The 25,827-nt window shown below is 36.6% G+C and overlaps 3 protein-coding genes across 6 annotated transcripts; 2 read left to right on the top strand and 1 right to left on the bottom strand.

Annotated features, from left to right (window-relative positions):
• Positions 1-1,800: 1,800 nt before the first annotated feature.
• LOC119080394 (activating transcription factor 7-interacting protein 1) lies at positions 1,801-8,135 on the top strand. Its single transcript, XM_037188713.1, has 5 exons — positions 1,801-1,920; positions 4,299-4,509; positions 4,576-7,000; positions 7,061-7,464; positions 7,533-8,135. The coding sequence occupies exons 2-5, from the start codon at positions 4,326-4,328 to the stop codon at positions 7,994-7,996; spliced, it is 3,477 nt and encodes a 1,158-aa protein (XP_037044608.1). The 5' UTR covers positions 1,801-1,920; positions 4,299-4,325; the 3' UTR covers positions 7,997-8,135.
• A 2,912-nt stretch (positions 8,136-11,047) lies between these two features.
• On the bottom strand, positions 11,048-12,079 carry LOC119080522. The gene is made up of 3 exons (XM_037188932.1): positions 11,892-12,079; positions 11,318-11,818; positions 11,048-11,259 (listed from the first exon to the last, which is right to left on the bottom strand). The coding sequence occupies exons 1-3, from the start codon at positions 11,935-11,937 to the stop codon at positions 11,177-11,179; spliced, it is 630 nt and encodes a 209-aa protein (XP_037044827.1). The 5' UTR covers positions 11,938-12,079; the 3' UTR covers positions 11,048-11,176.
• A 9,382-nt stretch (positions 12,080-21,461) lies between these two features.
• LOC119080479 (ceramide synthase 1-like) lies at positions 21,462-25,823 on the top strand. Of its 4 annotated transcripts, XM_037188862.1 has the most exons (6): positions 21,472-21,565; positions 23,087-23,128; positions 24,193-24,451; positions 24,532-24,694; positions 24,756-25,237; positions 25,304-25,823. In XM_037188862.1, exons 3-6 carry the CDS (start codon positions 24,209-24,211, stop codon positions 25,511-25,513), a joined length of 1,098 nt encoding a protein of 365 aa, XP_037044757.1. In that variant the 5' UTR covers positions 21,472-21,565; positions 23,087-23,128; positions 24,193-24,208; the 3' UTR covers positions 25,514-25,823. The 4 variants fall into 4 exon arrangements, with proteins under 4 accessions (XP_037044759.1, XP_037044756.1, XP_037044757.1 ...); XM_037188864.1 differs by lacking the exon at positions 23,087-23,128 and having other exon boundaries at positions 21,462-21,565; positions 24,193-24,445; XM_037188861.1 differs by lacking the exon at positions 23,087-23,128 and having other exon boundaries at positions 21,462-21,565.
• Positions 25,824-25,827: the final 4 nt, after the last annotated feature.

The raw sequence follows: 25,827 nt of genomic DNA, 5'->3' as shown, positions 1-25,827 counted from the left end.
TCAATGATAATCTAGATAATCAATATCAAAGTGCTGTTAATCTCAATGGTCTTTCTAATGTTGGAATGAATGAAATTGTAGCTTTTTTCGGTTGTTGCTCAATTAGCAAAACTAAAATTCTAGTCGTCACTCATTGTCGCATGGATTTTCTTTGGCTGATCTTTTGTACAAGACAGCATGGATCGAAGTAAAGACTCGGACTGAATACCAAGTCTCTAGTTTTCCTCATTGGAAATTTTTACATAACCGCAACAACGATAAGTGATGACCTCATTTTATTAATAAAATTTTGCTGTGTTGTCAGTTTCTGAACGACCGTACACAACAACGTACGTCGAATGTTATACTTTGCGTTTTCACTTCATTATATTGTATGTGGCTCTGAAATGTAGGCATGGGTATAGTGGTAGCTACGTATACGTATATACAATCACGGTTGTAGTATGTGTGAGTACCTATTTTAATTAAAATTTATTTTTTTGTTTTTCGTAATTTGAAAAAATTAAAAGAAAAAATCTTTGCATTAAACAACGTATCCTATCCGGCTCATATCATTTCTTAGCTCATATTGTTGATTTTTAAAGCATTGCAGTGATGATGCTGGTGATAAAACACCGAATACCGAACAGATTACAGTTATAAAATTTTGAAGTTCAATTTTAATTAAATTTTGAAATTAAATCTTCGACAGAAAAATTATACCTTTTTGTTCCTATGTATAACTACACATCACCCGTCTTCCTACTAAAGATATACACTCATATACCTATGAGTATGTTGGAAATTGTCAGTGGATAGATCGGAGAACTCATGCCTTGGCAATGAGTGGTTTGTGCGATGACAGGGACATTATCTTTCGAAGACAATTTTCAGTCTCTGGCATTGTAATTTGTCTATCGATTTTTGATATTATGTTCATCCTCGTCTTTCAGTCGCTCTGAAAGTTCTAGCGATTATCGTATGAAATCACAATTATACGAACCACGGATTTACTGATTTTCATTTTGTCTTATTTTTGTGCCAGATTTTCTAATTAGTTACAACAACACAAAATGTACAAATTCAACTTCGTTTTACTTCGGCTGAAAAAATCGTTTTTTTCATTGCATTTACAACGAAAATACGAAGTTGTGCTGCTTATACATATATAGCGTATAGCGCGCCCATTTTATTCTTCACATCTTTTACGTTATAGGTTTTTATGCGATACACGAAGTATGTATAAACGAAATGATCTAACTAGAGCCAACATTTTGAAGTATAATGATTTTCGAATTTTAACATGGGAAGAAGTCTAATCCGTCAGGGAGTTAGACTTTATGCATTAACAGTAGTTAATTTAATTTATTTATGAACTATTCAAGGTCATCTGTTTAGGAATATATTTCTAATAGGCAGCGCTGCCAGAGCACATACTATACGCGTATGTAATGGGGGTTTTTTTAGTCCTCCACTGTTTATTGTTTTATGAAAATGTTTGTTATTATAATTGTATTGTAATTGTGTTGTCGTTGTTATTATTTATACTTTGAGATTATATTGCTCGTTGGTAAGGATGTTTTTTAACGTTATTTTTTTCTAATGTAATTTAGGGCTGTCTCCTAACCTCAAAAATAAATTTCAATAATTCAATTTAGAAATTTCTAATTATTTTGCAATAGTCAGTGCCCCACCCCAAATCCTAGAAAGAAAAAAAAGCTGAAAAGTGAAACAAAAAATTTGTGAAATGCTATTGCCATTTCATTCGTTTCTCGGAACACACAGTCGACTCAAAACACAAACATTCGTGCATGTACCTAGTCGTATTTTGAACGCTGTACTGAGAGAGTGTTGTTCTCGTGCCATAAGAAAAGTGTAATCGACTGGAATTTGCGGAACATTTCAAGATTTTTTTTGCTTTTATTTTTTTTATCAAAAAAGGTAATGCTTTTCAAAATCAAAATGTCATTATATAATCTATCAGTGACAATATAAAATAATGCGGGACCGTCCTTTCAAACAAAATTTTATAATGAAATGTCAAACGCCGCTATTTTATATATTTGTATTGCGGTTATACAAATTGAGTCAATTGAGCAAGCAGCATATGACTGACGCAAGGCGAATGTTGCTATGTATTTTTGTATACATTGTTCTATGAACAACAATTTTTATAGTTGTTTCATTGATGTTGCGGGGAGAAGTAGGGCGAATGGGGGATATTGTTGTATTTTATTGTGATTTATGTAGATGGCGCTTTTGCAAATTTTATATTATAGAAGTGTCGTAATCGTTGTCGTAATATTATATTTAATTGTTAGTGTACACCATTCATTTCCGACTTCCCTCGCTGCATAACTGATAACAGAACGTTTTTAGTTTCGCGGGCATTTATTATATTCGAGTCTATAAATAGGTAATACGTTTATGGAAACTTATTTATATAAAGCGGAGCACTTACGGTATAAATAAGAGTATTGTATGGAACGTATATTGCGATCGGTCAAGCATTTATTTTGTTTTGTCAGTCGAAAGCTTTTCTCTTTACTTTGAATTTTGTTGTTTTTTTATTGCATGTATAATGTGCAGCTGGTCGTAATATACTATGTCTGATAATTTCGTCGTTTCTTGAATTATTCGAGGTTTCGTAAATATAAATTCGTTGACGGCGACCCAATCGTCAGAGTTCTTTAATTATTCATTTAAAAAATTATTGACTCAATAACGACTGTAGTTTTAAAGGTCTTTTCATGGAAGAACTTGTACATACGATCCAGGTCTATTATTCCTTTCACAAGTCTGTTTACATGGCCTTTCAATCTTCAACAATTTATCACAAATATTTTTTTGGCAAAAAGATAATCTCTGCTGAAACTGCCTTGACTTGAAGAAAATTCAACTCGAGCCAGCAGAATGTCACAATGCAAAATTCGTGACAAATCGGATATTGGGTCGATAGTCGGTCGTAATTTTACATGGAAATATAGGTACGCTCATTATACCCATTCGGGTGTGCTATTAGATTTGCTGGACGAATACAATTGTAACTTAAAAACGCTCAATTATTAACAAAATATGCACATTATCCTGTCGTTTATCGGTTTACGGTCAAATGGTACTGTATAATTACACCTCTGCTTTCGATTCATTTATAAATGCACTTTTCATCAAACGGAATTGTATTCAATTTAATCGTGGCAATTTACTACATTTAATATAAGTATCTAGTTAGGCGGTATCATATCTAGTGTACCTAATACAGTACACAAACCCTTCATTATTAAATGTTAAATGATTCATCGATTTACAATAGGTGTGAATGGAAAAAAATGTGTAATTCGAGATGTCATTGCTCGTGAGGAAATAGTGCTAATTTATTTTCGATGCAAATCGTTCGGTGGTGTGCTAGCAGTTATCTTTTTATTGCTGATGCCGGTTCGCCATTCTTCCACTTAAAGAAAAATCAGATTTAGTGATACCCATGATGTATCAGGGAGAGCTGCCGTATGTTTGCGATTCTAATAAAACTTTTAATTTTCAATATTGTCCCAAGCATTGTCTTATGTAAAGCCATGCATTTTGCATTTCTTCCGTTTTGTATTCGTGCGGAAGCATTGGGTCTCGAATATATTGATTGGTAACCTTTGGAACGATAAAGTGAATCCACAAAAAGAAAATCGCCCGTCCATCCATCAGCCGCATACTTTATGCGCAGGTCCATTATATAAGAAGATAGTTTTTGAACCGCAAAATGAACGGCTGTGACGATATGAACCAGCAGGGTAGAAAGTTTATAAAAATCGATTCAGTCGATCGGTGGCTATAGGATAATGTTAGCATTAGGAATACTGGAACGGGACGGAACACCGCGTATTGTATGTAAGTTGGGTGAATCGTTATCGATATCGATAGGGTCTCTCTTTATTTTGTTGATATCGTTATTTTTGTCAGTATTGTTGAGCTTTGAGATGTTGTCTTTCTATTCCGCCGCACCTCGACATCGGTTTTAGCAGTTTCGTAGGAGAAAACATTTTCAATTAAGGTCACTTTTGGAAGTTTTTCTACGTTCTGGGGAACATTTTTTCTTTTAGAATGACTCCTACCTATTTTCTGATGCCAAAATTATCGCTCTTGTATGCTGGCAACAATGATGTATACAACGGAACTATAATAGATCAACTTGGTCGTTACTTCTTCCTTCATGTGTCTTCTTCTTAAGTTCGAACATATTAAAGACAACATTTAGCAAGAGCCCATTTGCCAATTTTATCTTTGAAGGAAAGAAATTTAAAAAAAATATATTTTTCCTTATTTTCCAGAAAAAGTCCAATGATCATTTGAAAAGTATGATGGACATACATGAATCAGCCCAGGAATTTCGACATCTAGCAGTTAAATCCTCAGCACCAACAGTAAGCGACGAAGACGAAGAAATGGTGCTAAATTATTCTGATAGCGAGGACGACCATTCTAGCAAAAATTCAAAAAGTGAGACTTTAAAAGATGAAGTGTTGGATTTGTTAGACAAAGGTAAAAAATTGCAACAGACATCTTAGGTATTGAACGGTTCGTTTTAATAAATCTATTACCTTACAGACAATCAAATGAAAGTCGCTGATGATGATTATTCGGATAAGAAACAAAATGGTACAATCAGTGAGACCGGTAGTAATGACAAACAAACCGATGTTGTTGCTGATCTCAAAGATTTCTTTCCCGTCGAACAGACTGAAGATGAGGAAAAGATGAGTTTGCTTGATAGATTCTTGTCCAGTGAAGTTGTGGAAAATGGAAAGGAAAACATCACTGAATTGATAGGAGATGAGTTGGTTGACGAGGCTGTCAATGAAGTGATTGATGAAAATGCGCTCTTGGATGAGATTACCAACGATTTGGACCAAGAAGAATTGGATGAGGAATGCCTACTGGATGAGGACAATACCGAAACCGAGAGTAAAGGTGATGCTGTCACGAGTACAGAAGTAACTGATTCGAAGCCTGTTGATGAGTCAGCGGATGGAGAGGAAAATTCGAAGACTATTCCAGAAAAAGCGGCTGAAACATCGATCGAGGATAGCAGTGAAGCGGCTAGCGTTGAACAAATGGAAGTTGACGATCACGAAAGTCCTGTATCGACAGAAGATCCCAGTGAAAAAGAGACGGAAATTGTTGATCGAAAAGTGGAGGAAAAATCTGTTGAATCAACGGCTATTGAATTGGAAACAGATTGCACCGTAAGCGCATCAAAAGTTGATGATGATAACGACAACAACTTACTGGAAGAAATGATAGATTCACCGCGTAGCTCCGAACACGAATCCATGACTAGTGAAGTGTTGGAAAAGGAAGACACAGTTGCCCATGATTTCAATGAAGATGAAAAGCTGGAACAACAGCTGATTGTTCAATCGTCGAATGATAACAGCAATATGAGTGAGAGCGGTGCATTAACTCCAGAGATGAGCTCCGGTGCGGACATTAAATTCAAACACGATGGTGAACTCCATATAATGGATGATGCTGGCGATGCGAATGTTCCGTCCGATGAAGTCATTAAGGAACCGAAAGTAGAAATCGACGTGAACGTTACATGCAAGCAGGAAGAGGTAGAACCTGTCGAATCAGTGAAAAAAGAAATTGAAGACGAAAATGTCGGTACCGATGAAGCAGTCGATCAAACATCTTCGGACGGTTTAGAAAAGGCGAACGAAGAAAGCATTAGCATTGACGCAAATATAGCGAAATCTCCTGAGCCTGTTGGTAAACGTAAATGTGATTCTGAGATCGATGCGCCTGAAAACAAGAAAAAACGCATTGAAGAAACTTCGAGCAATAGTGACAACGTTGGTGTGACGGAAGATACAATGTGTGTTGACAACGACATCGATATTGCTGATGAGAGCAACGACGTCACCGCGTTAGATTCCACCGACAACAATGTTCAAAAGGAAAGTGACACCAACAAAGATGATGATGATGATGTCTTGATTGTGGGTGAAACGAAACAAACGGAAAAGGCAGAAGATTCACAGGTGTCAACGGCACCTAAAATTCAGGAACCAGTTCAAAAAGCTAAAATTTTAATTCTCGACACTCAAGCGATAGCAAAAGATTTGTGTGATGAAACTGTTGATACAACAAGTGGTGCTGAAGTTGAAAGTACTGTTCATCCCGAAAATGACTCGGAAGTATCAAGCAGTCAGAAAGATGCAGTCATCGAAAAAGAAGCTGAAACATCGGTTGAGAAAAATGATGAAACTAGTGAGACAAGAACTAAGGCTCCATCGAAATTTACATTGGATCCAGCTCCTCAAAAGACCCTGAGTCCAACAGCATTTTCACTGGATTTTGTGCGAACATTCAAGAAAAATTTCGACAAAATGACCCGTAACGACCTCGAAGAACTCTTGATACAGAAATGCGTCGAAGTGATTGTTCATAAATCCGACTACGCGGACATGAGAAATAAAATCGAGAAACAGGAAAGCAAACTACAATCGTTCAGTACTAAATATCAAGAATTAAGCAAACAGTATCGTGATTTAGAAATGGTGCATCAACGTGTCATCAAAGACATGGAACTGAAAAATCAAAGTGTTGTTACACCAGTTAAAATTACTCGAGCAGTCGGTCTGCAAGTTAGTTTACCGCGCAAAGAAATCACTGTACAGAAACCACCACCACCTGCCGCACAAGCCAATAATGCAGTGCTTGCTCAACAAAATGCAGCTTTGGCGAAGAATCGACGTAAGGTTCTACCTCAGCGGCCTAACGACCCGAATGCAAATATTCAACAGCAGCAGCAAATCATGAGACAAAACATGATGCTAGCAAGACGAAATGAGGTTCAAATGCAGCAACGCAATCAATTCCATCCACAGCAGCAGCAACAACAAGGGCAAAATAATCTACTGAAGCAACAATTAATTCAAAACAACAGTCCGAATAATAATTTAAGACAACCCGGAAACATCAGGAAACAGTTCTCACCAGTAGCGACAAATCAAATGCAAAACTCTAGGTAAGCTTTTGCGTTTAACATAAGCGCACTGCAGATACTCTAAATTTTACTTTATTTCAGTCCTAAAAACCCTGCACCAGCAGAAAGACGAGTGCCGCCGGTAATTCTTAAGAAAATGACTCCAACGCGGATATCTACAATAAGCATGACTCCCGGATCCAACACCACATTGTACAGTAGTCAGTCGAAAATTGCGAACACATCAATTACGCGATCATCAACCGCATCGTCGTCAATGAACAATCTGATCGATCTGACCGACGAAGAAGATTCCAAACGTGTTGCGCAAAATGGCACTAATCCGCCCGCTCTGGTTGCTATTCCAAACAATCACGGTAACAAAACGGTAGTAGGACAAGGTAAAGTAAATTTCGTAACTGTGAAACCGGGCACACCTCAAGCACAACTGCAAATGGTTCAGCAAAATCGACTAGCGTCGATGCATAAAGTTGGGGGTGCTTACGGTGAGTCAAAGCTTGTCTAGCCACCCGACAAACAAGTTATATTTTCTTCTTGTTTTTTGATATTCCAGTTCCCATTGCACCAAAATCAAATGGAACAACGGGACAAATTGTTCAACTGGCCAGAAAGCAACAACCAGCAACAACACTAACACCGGTTCAACGTCGCCAACATCCAGCCCCACTACCATATCCTAACAATCAACCGACAAATCCGTACTGGAAGTTAATACCACCGCGTCCAATCATTCGTATCAACAAAATTGAGACGGGTATCGTCATATCGTGGACGATGGATGAAATTACGGATCAACATGCCGTAGTTGCAAGTTATCAAATTTATGCCTACCAAGAAACATCCGCAGCTCCTTCACCGGAAACATGGCGTCATGTTGGCGACGTTAAGGCTATGCTACTACCGATGGCTGTTACGCTAACACAATTCCAAGAGGGCCAGCAGTACCATTTCGCAGTCCGTGCGGTTGACGAACACAGTCGATACGGTATATTCAGCTTGCCAAAGACATGGACCTAGAGGGTAGCGTCGATAAGGAATTAAAATTCGGATAATGTTGGTCCTATGTGCAAAATATAATTTATTAATTTTGGCACTCATCATTTTTTGTTTAGAAATCGTTTTAATTTAAAAATAACAAAATACACAAGATCATGTGGACTTATTGGATGGTTTTGAAATTTCGATTTCCCTTCTGCTGCTAAAAACATTCAATAATTGGGGTACTTAACAAAGACGCATTTATTTGAATTAGGTGAAATAGGGGATTTTGTATAAACAAGGTACGAACTGAACATTTCCAAATAACGGTTAGTCTGTCATGAGAGCATCTTCACCCGAACTATTTGCAACAGTGACAAAAGACTCTATTTCCATTAGCTGCTTCCAATATTGCCATACCAGTACTAACTTGACCTAATCTTCCATACCATACTCGACCTTATCGATCGTCACTGTCGTTGAACAAGCAGGGCCTAATTTAAGGAATTTAATTTCCAAAAAATTTCCAAAATTTCACAAATTTCAAAAAAAAATCTTAAAATTTCTAAATTTTGTTTTCTGTTATATCTTATTCCAAAGTAATCAGTTAATATAAGCTCAAATACATGAAAAACAACTAAAAAGGCAGTAAAAACAACATTTACGATGCAATCTGTTGTGTTTTTAGATAAAATGACGAAAAGAGATGAAAAAATTTAAGAATTTTTGGAAATTTAATTTCCTTAAAATAGGCCCTGTGAACAAGCCTCACTTCTCTATTGTTGTAAATATTGTGCATGTTCCGAGATTGTAAAACGCAGTAGACATCAAAAAAAAAGTGGAGTCACAATGACATTCTATTCTCCAGCAGGATTCTCTTTTCTCTGTGGTTTTGGGTATGCTAAACAACGATGTCAAGATTGGCTAAACCGAGTTACAACAAACTTTAGACTAATCATACATAATAATTCGTCTAAGCAACAAACCGATCAACACAATTCGATTTCTGCACGCAAAATATCTGCTGCGGTCGGAGTGTGCTCAAAATAACAATGGCCGCAAATATTCTCCGACTCGAGCCTTAAAAACGTTTCCTCGCAGTATTCGCATACGGTCGAAATCATCTCCTCGACAGTACCGTCGCACAGATCTGTACTACAGTTGTAGTGTGCGCCGCACTTCGTACAAAAAAAAAATCGGCTCATTTTGGGAAAAAAACTTTCGGAAACACTTTAACGAACCAAGTAGACGAGTGGAAGTAGCTTTTCATTAAGGTCAGCAAGCATCAGTCCCTCTCGGAAACAATGTCTGTTTTTGTGACTGTCATTTTCTTCTATTTACTTAAAAATTTTCAATGCGAGAGTGTATCAGTTTCGTGAAAATTGTTAATATTGTGGAATCGTGCTGCCACCTAGAAGACGCTTTTGTTCGAAAAAATGTAACTGGGCATTAAAACAGCGACGTCGAGTGGAACAGATATTCCGAAACTCGAACAACATTGTGGATGTCAAGCTGCTCGGAAAATTGGTTACTTGTCAATTTCGTACGCTATGCACGAACGGACATTCATTGACACGACAATTTGCTAAAGTTGCAGCACGGCACAAACACAGCAATAACCAATTCAACTGCACGTGTAACGGCGAAGCTAAGCGGCGACGTGAGACGACTAATATGCAACGCTATGGTGTGCCGCATGTCGCACAAAATCCGATTATCAGAGCCAAAACACTTCGATCCGCTTTTGCATCGAAAGAGTATGTCTGGCCATCAGGTAAAAAGGCAGTATACCAAGGCTACGAAGACAGGCTCTACGCGGTGTTGCTCAAAACAATGGCGGAATCGGACATCGAAACAACGACTTTCACTTACAATGACGTCCAGGGTAAAATTCACACATACTTCCCCGATGCCCAGGTCGGTAACGTCATGTACGAGGTGAAGTCGTGGTTCACCTATGGCACAAACAAAGATGTCGATCGAAAACGCGAAGCAGTTGTGCAGAGTGGTGCCCAGTATGAGCTTTGGATATTTCAATCGAAAACCGTGTATTTTCGGTTCGTAACGTATCCCGATGGCACAAAAACAGCTTTTATCCCGAAAGCATAAAACAATAAATCGATGACAATACACAACGGACATTCTCTAAACAATCGGCCTTTTTCAGGGCCACCAAATATCTATAAAAAACGATTGTACCATATACGTTAATTAAGTTTTTCTTCTGCTGAATAGCTGTATTGGAAAGTCACTGGGCTATTTATTTAAAATCTGCCGATTCATTGAATGCAATGAAGCTTCAAAAACTTCGATTACTCAAATTTGAACGAAAAAATTGGGTTGAATTCTCAAACGTTTATTTAATGCGAGCGATACAAAAACACATCAAAACAGCTAAACAAAACGAACCAAAAACAAAACGCCAAATAACTTTAGACCTTGCAAAAACTGCGTCAAATCGTACTCTTCGTCCTCCCATAATTCCGGCGATTCCGTCAACGCCTGTTTCATCGTAACACTACCGCTGCTACTGCATACAAGTAGTGGGCCGGTGCACGGACAAAATAATTTTTTGTTTACTAACAATAATTGGTTTTTGAAGACTCACCCGTCTGAATGTCGTCAACCAGGTGACTGAACATTTCGTTTGGAAATTTCCCAGTCCCTGCCACCAATATCGTCGAACAAAGATTTTTTTTTTACATATTGACCGAACACTTCGATTGGAGTCTCCCGGTCAACGAATTCAAAATCGAATAACTTTACAATCCACATTGACATACGATGTTCGGTTGAACATCACCACTTACGAAGGATTTTGTTGAAAAATTTTGGCCGAACACTTCGATTGGAGTCTCCCGATCAACCAGTTTAAAATCAACCAAATCGCTTGCAATATGCATTGACACTTGAAAATCATAAAATTTGGCTAAGATGCTGAGGCAAAATGCTCATTGCTCAATCTACTACTGTGTTGTACAGGACGTAGTGTTGACTAAGCTTTGCAATAAAATTTCAAATTCATATTACCGCGTGTATTCTCCTCAGTCCATTCAGTGGTTGACTTACCATGAAGTGTTCAGTATTCAATTGGCAATGTAAAATAGTTTTTATTGACTTACAATTCTTGTTTAAACAGTCTAGATATTTCTAATCGCCATTATATGACATGCCAATCAGCAAAATGCGTTTCATTTTAATATGCATCCGTCACTTTCCTCAGTATGCACATCTACCTCTGGTGCGACTGATATCAGTATTGGCCTTGAGTTTGACTATCAGTTGCAAATTTGGCTCAGTACCTTCAAGCATAGTCCGTACATTATGTAGTTTCATGCCGGTAATCATTATTACACTCACCCACTTGCCGTGTTATGTGGCCCACCCGATCATCATCAGGACGTGGACGAGATGTGCTATCTGCGTTGAACTGGAATTCGCCGGGACCCTGCTCTAATATGCTGCCGTCAGTCGTTTCAACGGACCATCTTCCAGATAGTACAATGACCCACTGTGGTCCCGGAGCGTGATGCCAGTCACCGACATATCCTACCGGCAATGCAGCAAAGGAAATACTTTCAATTTTGTCGGGCGATAAACCGAACCATTGTGGTGCCGCCGGTGGAGCATAACTATTAAATTGGAGTCCTTCGATTTTGCAATATCCGACATGCGTTGCGCCATCATCATCTGCCCAGATGGTGGCGTACTTAATTTCGGGTTGAGTTTCATTATTGCTGACGGTTGTCTCTGGAGAATCGATAGGCACCGCATAGACTGTGCTGTTATTTTGTGTGGAAGGGACACCTAACAGACCATTGATGAATGCAGTCAGGAAATCGATAGGTGAAACCGGTGTAGCTAAAATACGAAAAATAGAACGCGACTGATGTTCGTCTAGAATTCAGAAATTTAATCTTTCTTTCGCACGTACCGCACACTCCAGTGAGTAAGAGAGTAATTATAACAAGAAATTTCATGTCTTTTCAAATTGAACTGATCGACTCGAATCACTTTGACGAATTAATGCTGCTGTGGCAGAACAAAAAAAAATTCCACTCACGAACCAGGAACGCTAAAATAAATAAGTCGTGACCTCACTACCTAGTACGATCGAATGAATAAAGGTGTTTTTGAATCTGTACAAACATTTGCAGCGATTAATTTTGCCAGCACACAATGACATTATAAAATGGGAGATAATTCCAGTGTTTCCAGGGCCAAAATGGAAGTTTTATGAGAAGAATTATTTTACAATTTTTAAGATAAGAAGATTGAGATAACCATTTATTTAGCTGCGCTATTTTTACACCAGAAGGAAAATATTTAACATCATACGCATCATAAGAAAATCATTAAAATTGCACAAGTTCATTCAAATTCAGTCTTAACAAAGCACCTAGCAGGGTAATAGGGGTTTTTACACGTCAAATAGAGTAGTATTTTGATACCAATAATACCATTAGCAGCCTCAATGGTAATTTTGCAATGACATTAAGAAAAAAGGTATGGAAATATTCGTATACTTCGATTAAAGTACTAATTTATTTTTTTCTATTACCCTGCTAGGTGCTTTGGTCTTAATTTTGTTTTATCGTATTCGCGCTATGTTGTGACGCCATCGTTATAGGTCCCTAGAGGTCTAAATTATACTCATTATACTTCAAATTTTCAGAGGAAATTGTCATTCCTCCATTTCGTTGTCTTGCTTTCATCATACGATAAAGCAGTATATCATCACATAAGGGGAGTCCCCCTATATGATAATAATATACTATTTTAACGCAGTTTCAATTACTGTGTCCTTTAAATCACTAGGCATTTGTTTAAAACATCAGTAAACCTTTGTGGAACACCGAATTCCTCTCTTTACTAACCCTTCTCACTAAAGATGAAAATCGTCTCTCGATCTCATCAGGTATTTTATGTATCAACTTCTCCATTGAAAGTTACCATTTCCCATCATCTGATGCAACAAACCCTTTCTTAATTAGGAGATAAACATTAATGTCGAATCGTACACTTTTTGCTTAACGCCTCACCAACCACAGGTCATACTGGGAATTCTCGAAGGGAATTTTGCCTGAGTGTAGGATAAAGACACAAATTGGCTTTTCAAGATTTTCAAACATTCGAAAAGATTTATTTGAAACAAGTCAAGGCAATGTGTCATTTTGTCAATTATTGTGAATGACGCGGCGCGAAATTCCTAGCAGCCATTTGATGGTAAAGAAAGGATTGAGGAATTTCGGACTGACGTTGAAAGTACGCTTGACCCAGACTATGAGATAACTGCTCCAAGTTGTCGTTGTTATTCAAATAGATAAACACACTAATGCGATTCAACCTTTATGCTCATCAGTGAAAGGAACTTTAGGAATAATTAAGATTTTATTTCCAACTTACTGGTTCCGGTTCTATTATTTTTTCGATATAGTGGCATGTTCTTTCATGTCTGGTGATGCATTACGATTAGGATGATCATGCTTATCTTTGCCTTCTTCCCAAGCGGCCCGCATTGAGCATAACTGCTTAATACCATTTAGCTTCTTTTTTTTACATATTCTCTTTGAGCACGGCAGAGTAAAAGTAAACCTGGCAGGAGCGGTTCATTATTGAAACGTCAAATGAGGGACCTAATACACTGTATCAAAATGAACTCAAATGAACACTGACATAAGTTGAAAAATTTAATTTGCAAAAAACATAGGGCTACTAGATTATTCAGGTCCCTAGTCAAACAAGCGCTCCTGCCTGGTTTACTTTTACTCTGCCGTGCTTTGAGCATTTGGACTTTAAAAATTTGAGTACATTATTATCCAATCAAAGCTGAACAGTGCATCTTGTTTTGGTTGTTGTTCTTGTCCCTGAGTTTCTTGGTCTAAATGTTGAGACTTTGTTGGCCCCAAAGAACTTGAAGCCTGCGGGGTAGGAATCGGGTTATTTTGCGATAAAGCCAACCTCAAATCAACACAAATTAAAGTTTACATCTGTTTACGTTTCAAAATAGATCGAGGAATGTGTTCGCGAAACGATGCACTTTGCAGGTAATTGACAGTAGATTCTCTCATGAAAAAGACTTTTCGCGGTATAATGCATAAGAAAATAGTCCATTAAAAAATATACTGAAAATACACTGTTGAAGCTAAAATATTTATAAAAACAACATTTAAGTCTTCGAGGCATATCATTGAACAATTTTTTGTTCTGAATGTAATTTTGCACTGTTTAAAAATAACTTTGCTAGATAGCTATACTCAAATTGATTGTAATACTGTAATAGTTAACTTGTCCTTCCATACAATATAATTACATTGAACATCATTGCTGATTCATACCCCCACACATTATCTAGTATTTGTTGTTTTTCAGATTGTAACCACTTTCACTCTGTCGAACGGTAATATTGCAGTTAAAATAGCCGAAAATAACTTTTTCAGTAGTGAATTTTCATTTTTTGTGGCTAGTATCTGCTGCCTGCACATATGTACGATATTTGGACAATGCCTTGTTTTAAGTAGATAATTGTATTGATATGCATCACTCTATGATTGCATTTCGGTAAACTAACCGATTGCATTTTCATGTCATTTATTTTTAAAACAATGCAAAGTATTTATCGAGCTTGTTATCCCCTGGCCTGAAAGTCAGGGTCTTACACCAGAAAATACCGAAATATGTGGGTAACAAAAAAGTTCACTGTGATTGAAATGTATGAAATGGTATGAAAAACGTTAAATGTGGGTAACAAAAAATCGTTGAGGGCACGATAACTAGAGTAATTTTCAACCAATTTGAATGAATCTTTTTTTTTAATTTGTGAAAGTAAAATACCGAGGCTAAGTTCGGAGATGGGCTATGTGGGACGAAGGATCTGGAAGCTATCCCAGAAAAACAGGATTTTACACTGTTGATTATAGCCTCAATCGAAAAAGATTACTTTGATGAAATTTGATTTTGTTGCGTAGTGTGTGTAAATCGTATAGGTATGTTTTCGATAATGTGCATGAAACAAGTAGGAAGAAAAATGATGTTTTTTACTCAAGGTCTTACGGCAGAAAAATTTGATGAGCACACTATGATTGAAAAGTGTAGGAAATTTTATGAAAAACGTTAAATGTAACCATCATTCTTTGTAGGCAATATAAGATATAAGTCATTCTCAACAAATTTCTGAATATTTTTTTTAAATTCATTATTCCAACAATCAAACAAAATATGTTACAACTCCTATATGAGTGTGAAGTTTGCGGCCAGAGCGAAGCGAGGGCCGTAATTCTCACGAGTCGTAATAATTTTATGGGATATTATATTCGACCAATAGAAAAATTCAATTTTACCGATAAAAAATAATAAAATACCGATAGAAATGTGGTACATGTCGCTGGCACCTCTTCAGTAAATCAGTAAAAAGTAAAAAAAATTGTCTTTCCTTCAGCCTTTGTCGATTTTGGAAATATAAAGCAAAGGCGGGTCGTAATTCATCCTTCTACAAAATGTAATGAGAAGGCGTTCTGTTCGTTCCTAGGGAATTCACCTAGTGACGGTTTTGCAAAATACCGAGGGACTTCCTTTTTGTACAAAACTGTAAGAGAAGAACATCTATCGGTTTTTTTTTAAGTTTTTTTATCGAAGTGAAAGAGTCCTCTCATCGTTCCATATTTGTAAAACTTCGCATCTACTCTGATTAAATTTGACAAAATGGCAATCAAACAGAATAATAGATAGCTCATACGAGTGGGAAGTTTGCGGCCAGAGCGAAGCGAGGGCCGTATATCACACGAGTCGCATTTTATTTACGATTTGTGGTTGATTGAAAATATTGCTGCAAATTTATGAGAAAAATGAGAACTCAAAAAATTGTCAGTCAAGGGACCTGACCCGCCCAAAAGGTGGGACCTAATGTCGTTTGAAGACAAAATATTGTGACGTACTTTCCAAGACACACACCTCTTTGTATAGCATCTGATATATGTGCAAATCAGTTAAATTGGGTTTAGTGAATTCAATTTCATTTCATTGTTAAATTCGAAAGATTGAAGTGCAGTCGTAGGAGTCGTAGTAAGTGGAATAACCAAATCAGATATTATAATTAGACTGAAGATACTGAAGTGGTAAAAGTGAAACGACTGGGTGTGACGATGCAGTATCTACCAAATAATGGAGATTTTGAATGTGATGAACACAGTGACGAGCAAGTTTCGAATGTCGAGGCATTGAGTGATTTTTGTTGGCTGCAAATTTTCGACAAACTGACCGTTGCAGATTTATGCAATTTGGCGAATGTAAATCATCAATTTAGGAGAGTGTCGATGATATCTTTCGCTGCACGATATGGAATATTCTTCTATCCAAGTGATTTGGTCGAATCAATAAACTCATTCCATTTCTATGATTCGGTTGACGACATAAAATCATGTAAGACACGGATGCGACAAGTTCTATGTAAGTTTGGTCATTTATTAATGTCGTTAACGTTGAGCGATGAAAATGGATACTATCCGATTGAAATGGACGCAATTTCGAAATATTGCGCTGGAACACTCATCGAACTAAGACTGAAAATATTTAGCAACTTGGATTGCAGTTCGGCGATGGCTTTGTTTGAATCATTGGTGGTACTGAAAATTGATTGTTCGGATGGCTTTGATGGTAACGCAACAGCATTGTTTAAGGGATGCAAAAGACTCAAAAAATTAAGAATAATTGAAATTCCCAGTGACGACGACAAGAAGGTGTCGGACATTGCGCAACACTATCCAAATTTAAAGGAGTTGTACATCCATGACGTTGAACTCAATCTTCAAACAGTATTTGCATTGCTGAAACAAAATCCACTAATTGAGAAGCTGGAAACTTTCAACCATAAAGCTTTCAAAGCGGTTTGTCTGATGGCTAATGAATTGGAAAATCTTGAGGAACTGATTCTGCGCTGTAAAGCCGATGATTTCAATCCTTCCTTCGAATATATTGACGAGATCGGGAAACTAAAATCCATAAAATTCTTGCAACTTCATCGAGGTGAAAAAGAATTTGTGCCAGTGATCGTGGCATTACGAAATGTTTCACTCGAACATTTGAAATTTTTTGATTGTCCTTCAAACCTAGAATTCATGGACAACATTCTAGAATTGAAAGCATTAAAGAGCTTAACTTTGTCTCCAATCCGTTCACATTTCGACGCACATCTCATAAAGTTGGCTAAACAATTGCCGTTGTTGGAGCACTTGGAACTGGTATTTCTTCACGAAACGGACTCATTTTTCACAACTGGTGGTCTGCAAAGTCTTGTCGACACCTCACCAAAATTATGTTCCCTTGCAATTCACACACATCACGCAACAACATTGTTCAACCAGAAATTCTACGATTCGTTGCTGAAAGTTATTCAAAATCGGTCCGACACAAAGAAGTTTACACTCACAATTGAAGGATCCGCTGCGACCTCGATGGTCATTCAAATGCACAGCAATTTATTACATTTGAACTATGTGCGAAAAGACTGCAGTTATTGCTCCAAATTACTTTGGAGCATCGGCTTCGAAAGACAAGACGACTATGCCAGCACCAATTCCTTTTTCGGTCGTATGCCATACTTTTAAGATTAAAAATCCACTTTGTATTTTGAATGTTTTATTCAATCAATAAATTTGATTTGAAACGACGTTTCCACTTTGACTAGAAATTTATGTTATGAAGGTTTCGGTGCAGTTGGTAATAAAAAATGACGGTGGTGCAACAAGGAACTACAATTGTTATTTTAGAATTAGTGAAAATATTGGTAAATTGATTAAAAATGTTGTAATTGTGAAAGGAGAAATTCCGTTGGTAAATTCACGCCGTAAATGTGCCTAAAATTTGAATTTAAATTAAACGAGTCGACGCAAAAGTGAACCAAAAATAAATTTCAACGCTGCCTTTTGAATTTCGACCGCACTTACGGCGTGAATTCAAAAATTCGGTCGCTGGAATATATTTTCCCATTCTGAAATAGACAGAGTCCTTTACCATGCACAATTCGTGAAACAGGCCAAACCATTTATAACCGAGAAAGCAAGGGTGTATTTGTAGATGTACGGGAACAAACCATCTTTGTCGGTTTTACATACATAAAAAGTTCAATGAGGTGCAACATCAGTTATAGCTGGTACAGCGTATACATGTAATGATGTGCACCTCCGATATCTTTTGTCCACTTTATGTATTCACACATAAAACTCATTGATTTCAAACTATTGCTGCGTTAAAGTGGATTGTAAAATCATGCGAAATCATTGAGTGTTGTATGTAAAAGTGTTTGTGCCACCGAGAATTAAAATATTACAGATTTCCATATCGATAACTAGATTGAATTGTCAAACATTTCCACACCAGTTTGATGGGATATTTCAACACTCAAAGCAGTGTTGATATGGAATTTTTATGAGTTATTGCAGCGTTCGTTTTATAAAATGCAAAGCAAGGTCAAATTCACGCCGTAAGTGCTGTTGAAAACGACTGTTGGACTTGACTAGTTTTTGTAGCACTTTTATCCATAAATGAAATTCCACTTGTTTTTATATTTATCAAAAACATTTATTTACATGAATATGATCGAGAGAGCTTTAAGAGGTTCCGAGTCTTCAGTTTTGATACAAACCAAATACTATGTCGCCATCTCGTTTCATTCGAATGAAACGCTTGTGATTATTCTTAATAATATTATGGGTTATCCTTAATGACAATAAAAATTCGAACATTTGTTTTGTGGCTCCCAGTTCCATCTATGTATTTCGAAGTTTAAAACTTTGCGCGGATAGTTTCGAATAATAAGCCATTGAAAGGAATTTAAAAAATTATTAGATTAATTACAATGCGTTCAATCTATATAACAGTGCTAGTTAGATTATTACGAAAATGAATTTGTATTTCAAGCCTCACTTTATATACGGGCAAACTGACTAAAATAAAATTGGTAACATGGCCTTCATGGATTGATTAATATATCCAGGCTAAAGAACAATTTAGCAATTTTGGATAATTATGGACTGAAGATGGTTAGAGGTCGAAACAGCATTTTATCTCCACTCTCGCTTCACGCGATCCATGGGAAAGGGAAGAGTAACTATGCTCTATACTCTGTTTGTTTGGCTTGGTATATTCGTTTTAACTTAATTTTTTCTGCATGTTAGATAACACCACCTCTGGAATTAGTATGTTTTCCAGGTAAAATAAAGTTCTGTATCTTCGGAATATTGAAGTAATGTTAGTTACGAACGAAGAATCGGTAACATGGCCTTCATGCAAGTGAATGGGGAAGAAGAAAATAGTTGATTGCAAGTAGACGAATGCGAGTTCATTCTCTGAACCTCGCCCAATATATGGTTCAGATCAACTATATGCCGACCGGAAATTGTAAAAGAGGAATTTTCTGTGTCGTGCTCATACGTCTTTATTGTCTTTATTAGGATTTCTAGAAATTTTAACAATTTTTACGGTTGTTTAAGCGAAAACTCGGAAGCATAAATTAATATCACCGCACATTCATCCGTCGTACGTTTGAAACATGAGATTTTATGTATTTCTTTGTTGTCATTTTCAAATTTTTATTTTTCCGTTTTTCTTTTTAAAAGTACGGTTAGTTTTCACGTTTCGAAGTTTTAATATGTCACCAAGCATTCACGAAATTTTTCGAAGTGAACAAGGACGCGGTGTCGAAATTGAAAAATGGCTGATTTTAACACAATAAACAGTTTTTAAATTTAATAGTGACTGTAAATGCTCAAATTTTAAGAATGTCGAACCAAATTTCAGTGAAAAATGTGTGCAACAACGTATTAGTGTTACTAGTTTGTGAATTTTTTAATTAAATGCATAGAAGTGTGTACCTAAAGTTTAAATTCTGTACTCTTGCAGAAGTGATTTAAATAGCAAAATTAATTGAATAGAACTCTAAAAAGTGATAATGTGAGACCACATTTCGGTAAATTAAGGCCAAATTAAGTATTTCCCCTCATCAGAATGTGTTTTCCTACTTTAGTCTGAATATTGCTATTTTTTCTTCAATTTTTGGTTTGTGTCTGAGCTGAACGCTCGGAGCCTCTTAAGAATGTCTAGTGTTATTCGAGTCGTTCACAACGGATCATGTCCGGAGCGATAGCGGAGGACTTGACGCAGTCTAACTTCCAAAAAAAGAACGAAGAATTTTTTTTGAGCCGCGGCAACTATATATAGTCGAACATTTCAGTTTCTACCCTTTTGTTTATATCACCACAAAACATATTCTATCATATTCTCGCTTCAAATACGAGCAAAACGAGCTATCACATCGACTATGTAGGTTAAAAAAATCTGCGTCGCATGTGGCAGGTAAATTTTCTTGCTGGTCTGTTACTGAACATTTGCCACTTTGCGACGCAGATTTTTTTGGTAAAATTTTGGTTGTTTCCAGTCAAATTTTTTTTGGTAAAAATTATTTGGCTGATGATGAGAAAAACTAAGCCAGCTTGTTTGAACTAAAATTGTTTGAACTAAAATTAGAAATTGTACTTCAAAGACTGCGTAACACTTTTCTCGAAGAGATTTTTGTTGTGATACTTGATGATAGGAAACATTTTAAGACTTAAGACGTCTGTCTTCTATCTATCAAAGTTGCACACTGACTTTCCAGAACAATTCGATGAAACATTTGACTTTACATGTTAACTTTGATCATAGATCAACTCCATTCGTCTAGCATTTTTAACAAGTGCGGTCGAAATTCAAAATGGAAATTGCGGAGGTCTTTCTAACGTAGCGTCATTTTCATACAATGAAGCGTTGAAATGTATTTTGTGCCACAGAGAATTGAAATACGACTCTTTTCAGTGTTGTAAAGTGACTTATTTCAGCACCCGTTTGATGTGATATTACAACACTCAAAGCAGTGTTGATATGGAAATTGTATGAGTTGTTACAGCATTCGTTTGAGAAAATGCAAAGCAATGTGATCGATCAAATTTGAAGAGTGATTATTTACAATGAAAATTATGATTTTTTGTGCTCTTGTCTATTTCAATTCTCGGTTGGCACAAAGCATGATTGTAATGAGATTTTTTCAGCACACGACCCAATTTTCCAAGGAAAACTTGGTCTAGTGCTGAAAAAATCAACATTACAATACTTGTAACACAACATACTATTTCGGTTCACTTTTTCATCGAATCGTTTTAAAATTCAAATTTTTGGCACACTTACGGCGTGAATTTAAAGAGTGATTCTTTACAATGAAAAATATGATTTTTTGCACGTTTTTTTCTATTTCAATCCTCGGTAAGCATGATGTGTTACACGTATTGGAATGAGATTTTTTCATTCAAAAATCAACATTAAAATACTTTTAACACAACATACTAATTTAAGGTGGTTTGAGATAATTCAAAAACTTGGAGTTGCACACACTGCACTCTCTATATAAAAAATATGAGATCCACCATACATAGTTTTATTTCATTGGACCAATGCAGATATTCGGTTACATTATAGTTTCAGTTCAATTGTTGCAAACAGTTGGATTGGATGCATCGGATATATTCAGTGGTTGCGTAATAAAAAAGTTCATTTCGTTTTAACTGACGACCTGTTTCAGTGGTAAGTTCGTGAAATCTTTATTACATCAAAATCAACATCTGTTCATATGTTATTCTGACAAAACAAATAAGTATCAATAATCCGTAATTTATCCTTCAAAAATCAATATGATAAATCACTCCAAAGATGGTATAATGAATCACAAGTGAGTAGAAACTCTTCCGGAAAATCGTGGGATGGGATCATTCTGGTTCCACGAACAAGACAGAATGACTGTAAGGAGTTTTAAATGTCCAATAAGGCAAGTGGAGAATTTCTCTCCCGTAAGGCTGATTGGCTCAAACCTCAAACTCTCTCCTGTAGGCAAATGGGATTGATTGGATGGCTTATTCTCTTTTGATCTTTGCACTTGCCTTATTATTTGATGACAATTGAAAAAATCTAAAAAAGTCACGAAATTCAAGATAATGGTTGAGAAAAAATCACGGGAGTCAACACAAAAATTCACGAAAAGTCATGGGAATACGGTAAATCCTGTAGGGTGAGCGTACCAATCCACGGACAAGAATGAGTCCTCGGACACCTATTGTTCTCTCATTCATAAAAAAGTTTATGAATGAAAGAACAATAGGTGTCCGAGGACTCATTCTTGTCCAAGGATTGGTACACTCACCCTATCGACTGGAAAAAGTTTCGTAATTCAAAAAGTCAAGTCTCCGAAACTCGTGGTACAGCATTTTTCGAAGTATAGTTTACCTCTCGTTCACAAACATCTGAAAAAAGAGTAAAAGTTCGTTAAAATGCTGACTATTTACTTATTTTATTTAAAATATATTTGAAACATTACACGGTACGCAATAACAATATATTTCATTCGTTTTTTCAATGTAAACAGGTCTACAATTTGCATTGGCATTTGTACATTTTTAATTATGATGATTAATGCATTTAATCTGATTGTATATTACAAATATTTATAAGCTGTCGCATAGAACCGAATGGTTTCTCTTCCTTGACTTGAGCAACCAAGTTGGCAACTATGAGCGATCCCATAATGAACACAGCCCGTGGTGGGTATCCTACTTGGCCTATTTTGAATTACATGCTAAGGCAGCCACCGTCGCTCTGTCTATGTTATCGGCCTAACTACTCATATTTTGATTATAATCATTTCATCATGTAATTACCTTCATGTACTCATTCATCACCTGCCTTTGCAGATCCTACTATAGTCTTCTTTCTTTCTTTCTATTCAGACATTAGGCGAAAAGCCCCTTGACGGTGTCTGCTGTCTTTTTTTCTATTATGCAGTATGCTAATATATCAGTTCAGTATCAGTGTTTGAGCAGCCGGTCATTGTTAAATCATCATTATTGTCAGCGCATTTGTGATATATTCGCTTATCGCGTATTGTTGCCACTTTCCTTCGTTAATCATACTGTGTTTAATGCAAGTAAAACATTTATTTTTTGTTATGACTTTGTGGCCTTTTGTGGACAACTGGTGCAGTACCCAGCTTTGCTCGGGATATTTGTTTTTAATTATTTTCAAAAATATTTTTACTCGTCAAAAATTTCACAGCTTGTTCCGTACAATACCTCCCCGTGGCCGCACCTAAGCAAGGTAGGATAACGTTTCAAAATCCTTTTCTTTCTTCATCTCGTCTTTTATGCATCTTCTTAATGGAATTGTAAAACATTTAAAGTATTTACTTATATATAGGTATAGGGTGTAGCGGTTTTTACAAAATGTGTTAGTTCTTTTAAGGCTCAGCCGGAAATCCACTCAGCTGGTCCATCTGATCATTTTATGGAAGAATTTTTTTTTTCAAACTTTGATTTTGTGTTGACAAGTTCTAGAGCCAGTGGCTACGTCTCTTTACATTTTCAAATTTTGATGTATTTAATGTTGTAAATTAGCTTAGAAAACGCTTAAAATTGAAGGTTTCGCATTGTCAGAACCTGGGAATACTTTTATAAGCTAAAGAATTATTGATTTGAGGTAATTCGACTTTCGCCACCAATATTCCATGTACCAAAAACACAACGTTTTGTCAGATAAATATCAAATTTAGGTGTCCCAATTCAAATCAGATGTTGTATTTGACTCACCGCGGTTCATTTAGCATATTTAAAGTTTAATTTACATTTTTGCACATTTTCATCAAATTTTGTGGCGAGATTAAAGTCTCAAAATCACCATTGGGGAACTTTGACGATCAGTCATGAACTCAAAAAATATTTTTTAGACTTGATCTTTTTTATAAAATAATCTGTGAAGCCTGGAGATTAGATTACCATATTGACTCAACTTTTTATGTACACTGAGCCCACCGTAAAAAATCGATATATGTGATGTGGACCGAAAACGACGAAATTTTCAAAAATCGATCTGGCGGCAGCACAAAATCAAAGTTTGAAAACAAAATTTCTTCCATAAAATGATCAGATGGACCAGCTGAGTGGATTTCCGGCTGAGCCTTAACAGAACTAACACATTTTGTAAAACCGCTACACCCTAATATAGGACTCTTGGTCCACATTATACTTTATATTATAGACTAGCTGTATTGCGTACACACTATACGTTCGGGTCCCCTCTTATGGCTTTTCTTTTAATTAAAAATGTTACTTGATTCCACCAAACAAAATAATGTCTCGATTTGTATTATTTATCGATAAGTATAGTAGACTGACCGCAAATATGTGCAACGATTCATATTGGAGTGCGTCGGTTCGTTACGATCAGTTCGCAGTGGACAGTTATAAGTACCTATCTTATCACTTGGATCAATTAAGAACCGAATACAGATGCCCACAGCAGTTTTTTGAACATGTTGCTGCCGTTACCCGTAACAATAAAGATCCGCTGATATTCATCTACATCACAATATTCGCAGTCGGTTGGACTGTGTTGCGTAGCGCATTTAGTGGTTATCTGGTAAAAGTAAATTCATTCTACAAATTATTATAGAATTAATCGCCGGACTAATCTGAATTCGCATCGAATTCATGGAATTGTTTTAGCCTATTGCCGAAAAGTGTAAACTGCCGCTATCGGAAAAAGAAAAACTTCCCGAATCGGCATGGAAATTCTGCTTCTACTTTGCTTCATGGCTTCTAGCGGCATACATTTTGATTGTGAAAGAGAGAGGAGAATCTTTGCTACGTCCAGAATCGGTGTGGAGTGGTAACGCAACCACTAGCAGTTTTAAATTGGTATTAATTAACCAAATAAATGTCTTACATAGACTGGCAGTTCACCGCCGCACTTCCGATCGAATACCACGTGCTGTACGTGGTTCAGTTAAGTTTTTACCTACATTCAATTTACGCAACGGTTGTGACAGATTGTTGGCGTAAAGATTCAATTGTCCAGTTACTCCATCATTTGATAACAATGGCTCTGATATTCTTCGGTTTTTCAATTCGTGGACACAAAGCAGGAACAGTTGTTTTATTCTTGCACGATATTTGCGATGTGTTGCTTGAAGGCACCAAGACGGCGCACTACTTTAGAATGCAAGGAGAGAGAAAGTATCGGATTTTTGAACTGATTGCCAATGTTGGCTTTCTGTTGTTTGCATTCGTCTGGTTCTGTTCTCGACTATACGCTTTTCCGTTGCGAATGATCTGGTATTGTTTGTCCGAACGGAATATGCAAGTACCGCTTTTGTGTATGCTTGTAATCATGCTCGATTTGTTGTTGGCGATGAACTTATATTGGTTTACAGTAAGTGTATTCGAAACGGAGGTAAAATTAGCAAATCGTTTAGACTGATCTATTCTTGTTCGACAGTTCATTTTGAAGCTTTTGTGGAAAGTAGCAACAGGAAATGACGAATTGAAAGATGTACGAGAATACGAAGAGAAGACTGAGGACGACAAGTCAAGCAATTCGAGTACAACAATAAAAAGCCACCAAATCGAAAATAACCAAGTAGAATCGATAAAGGCGCGTCACAACAATTTACGAAAGCGAAGTCAAATAGGCATTCGATCCGATTAATAGTTATTAGTTCAACGAGGGAAGAAAAGTTGGAAAGTGCATGTCGATGGTGTTGTCGAGGCCAGAGCGTAGCTAGGGCCACAAGTCACACTTGAAAATGAAATTTCCAACTTTTTCACGAGGAAAACGGAACGTTTTTACAACAAACGGACTTCCGATATTTCATATGAGAGGAGAAAATTACAATTTAAAAAAATGTGAAAAAAGGGTGATATTCTCCGCTCAAACTAGATGGGATCCAAACCACATAAAAACCTATTTGGCCCAAAAGCACATACAATTACCTTTTAAATGATACCACACACGACCATGTA

The sequence above is a fragment of the Bradysia coprophila genome, unplaced genomic scaffold, assembly GCF_014529535.1.
Source record: "Bradysia coprophila strain Holo2 unplaced genomic scaffold, BU_Bcop_v1 contig_350, whole genome shotgun sequence".
Lineage (NCBI taxonomy): Eukaryota > Metazoa > Arthropoda > Insecta > Diptera > Sciaridae > Bradysia > Bradysia coprophila.
The sequence above is the reverse complement of the archived record's forward strand: the minus strand, read 5'-3'. Positions and strand labels throughout refer to the sequence as shown.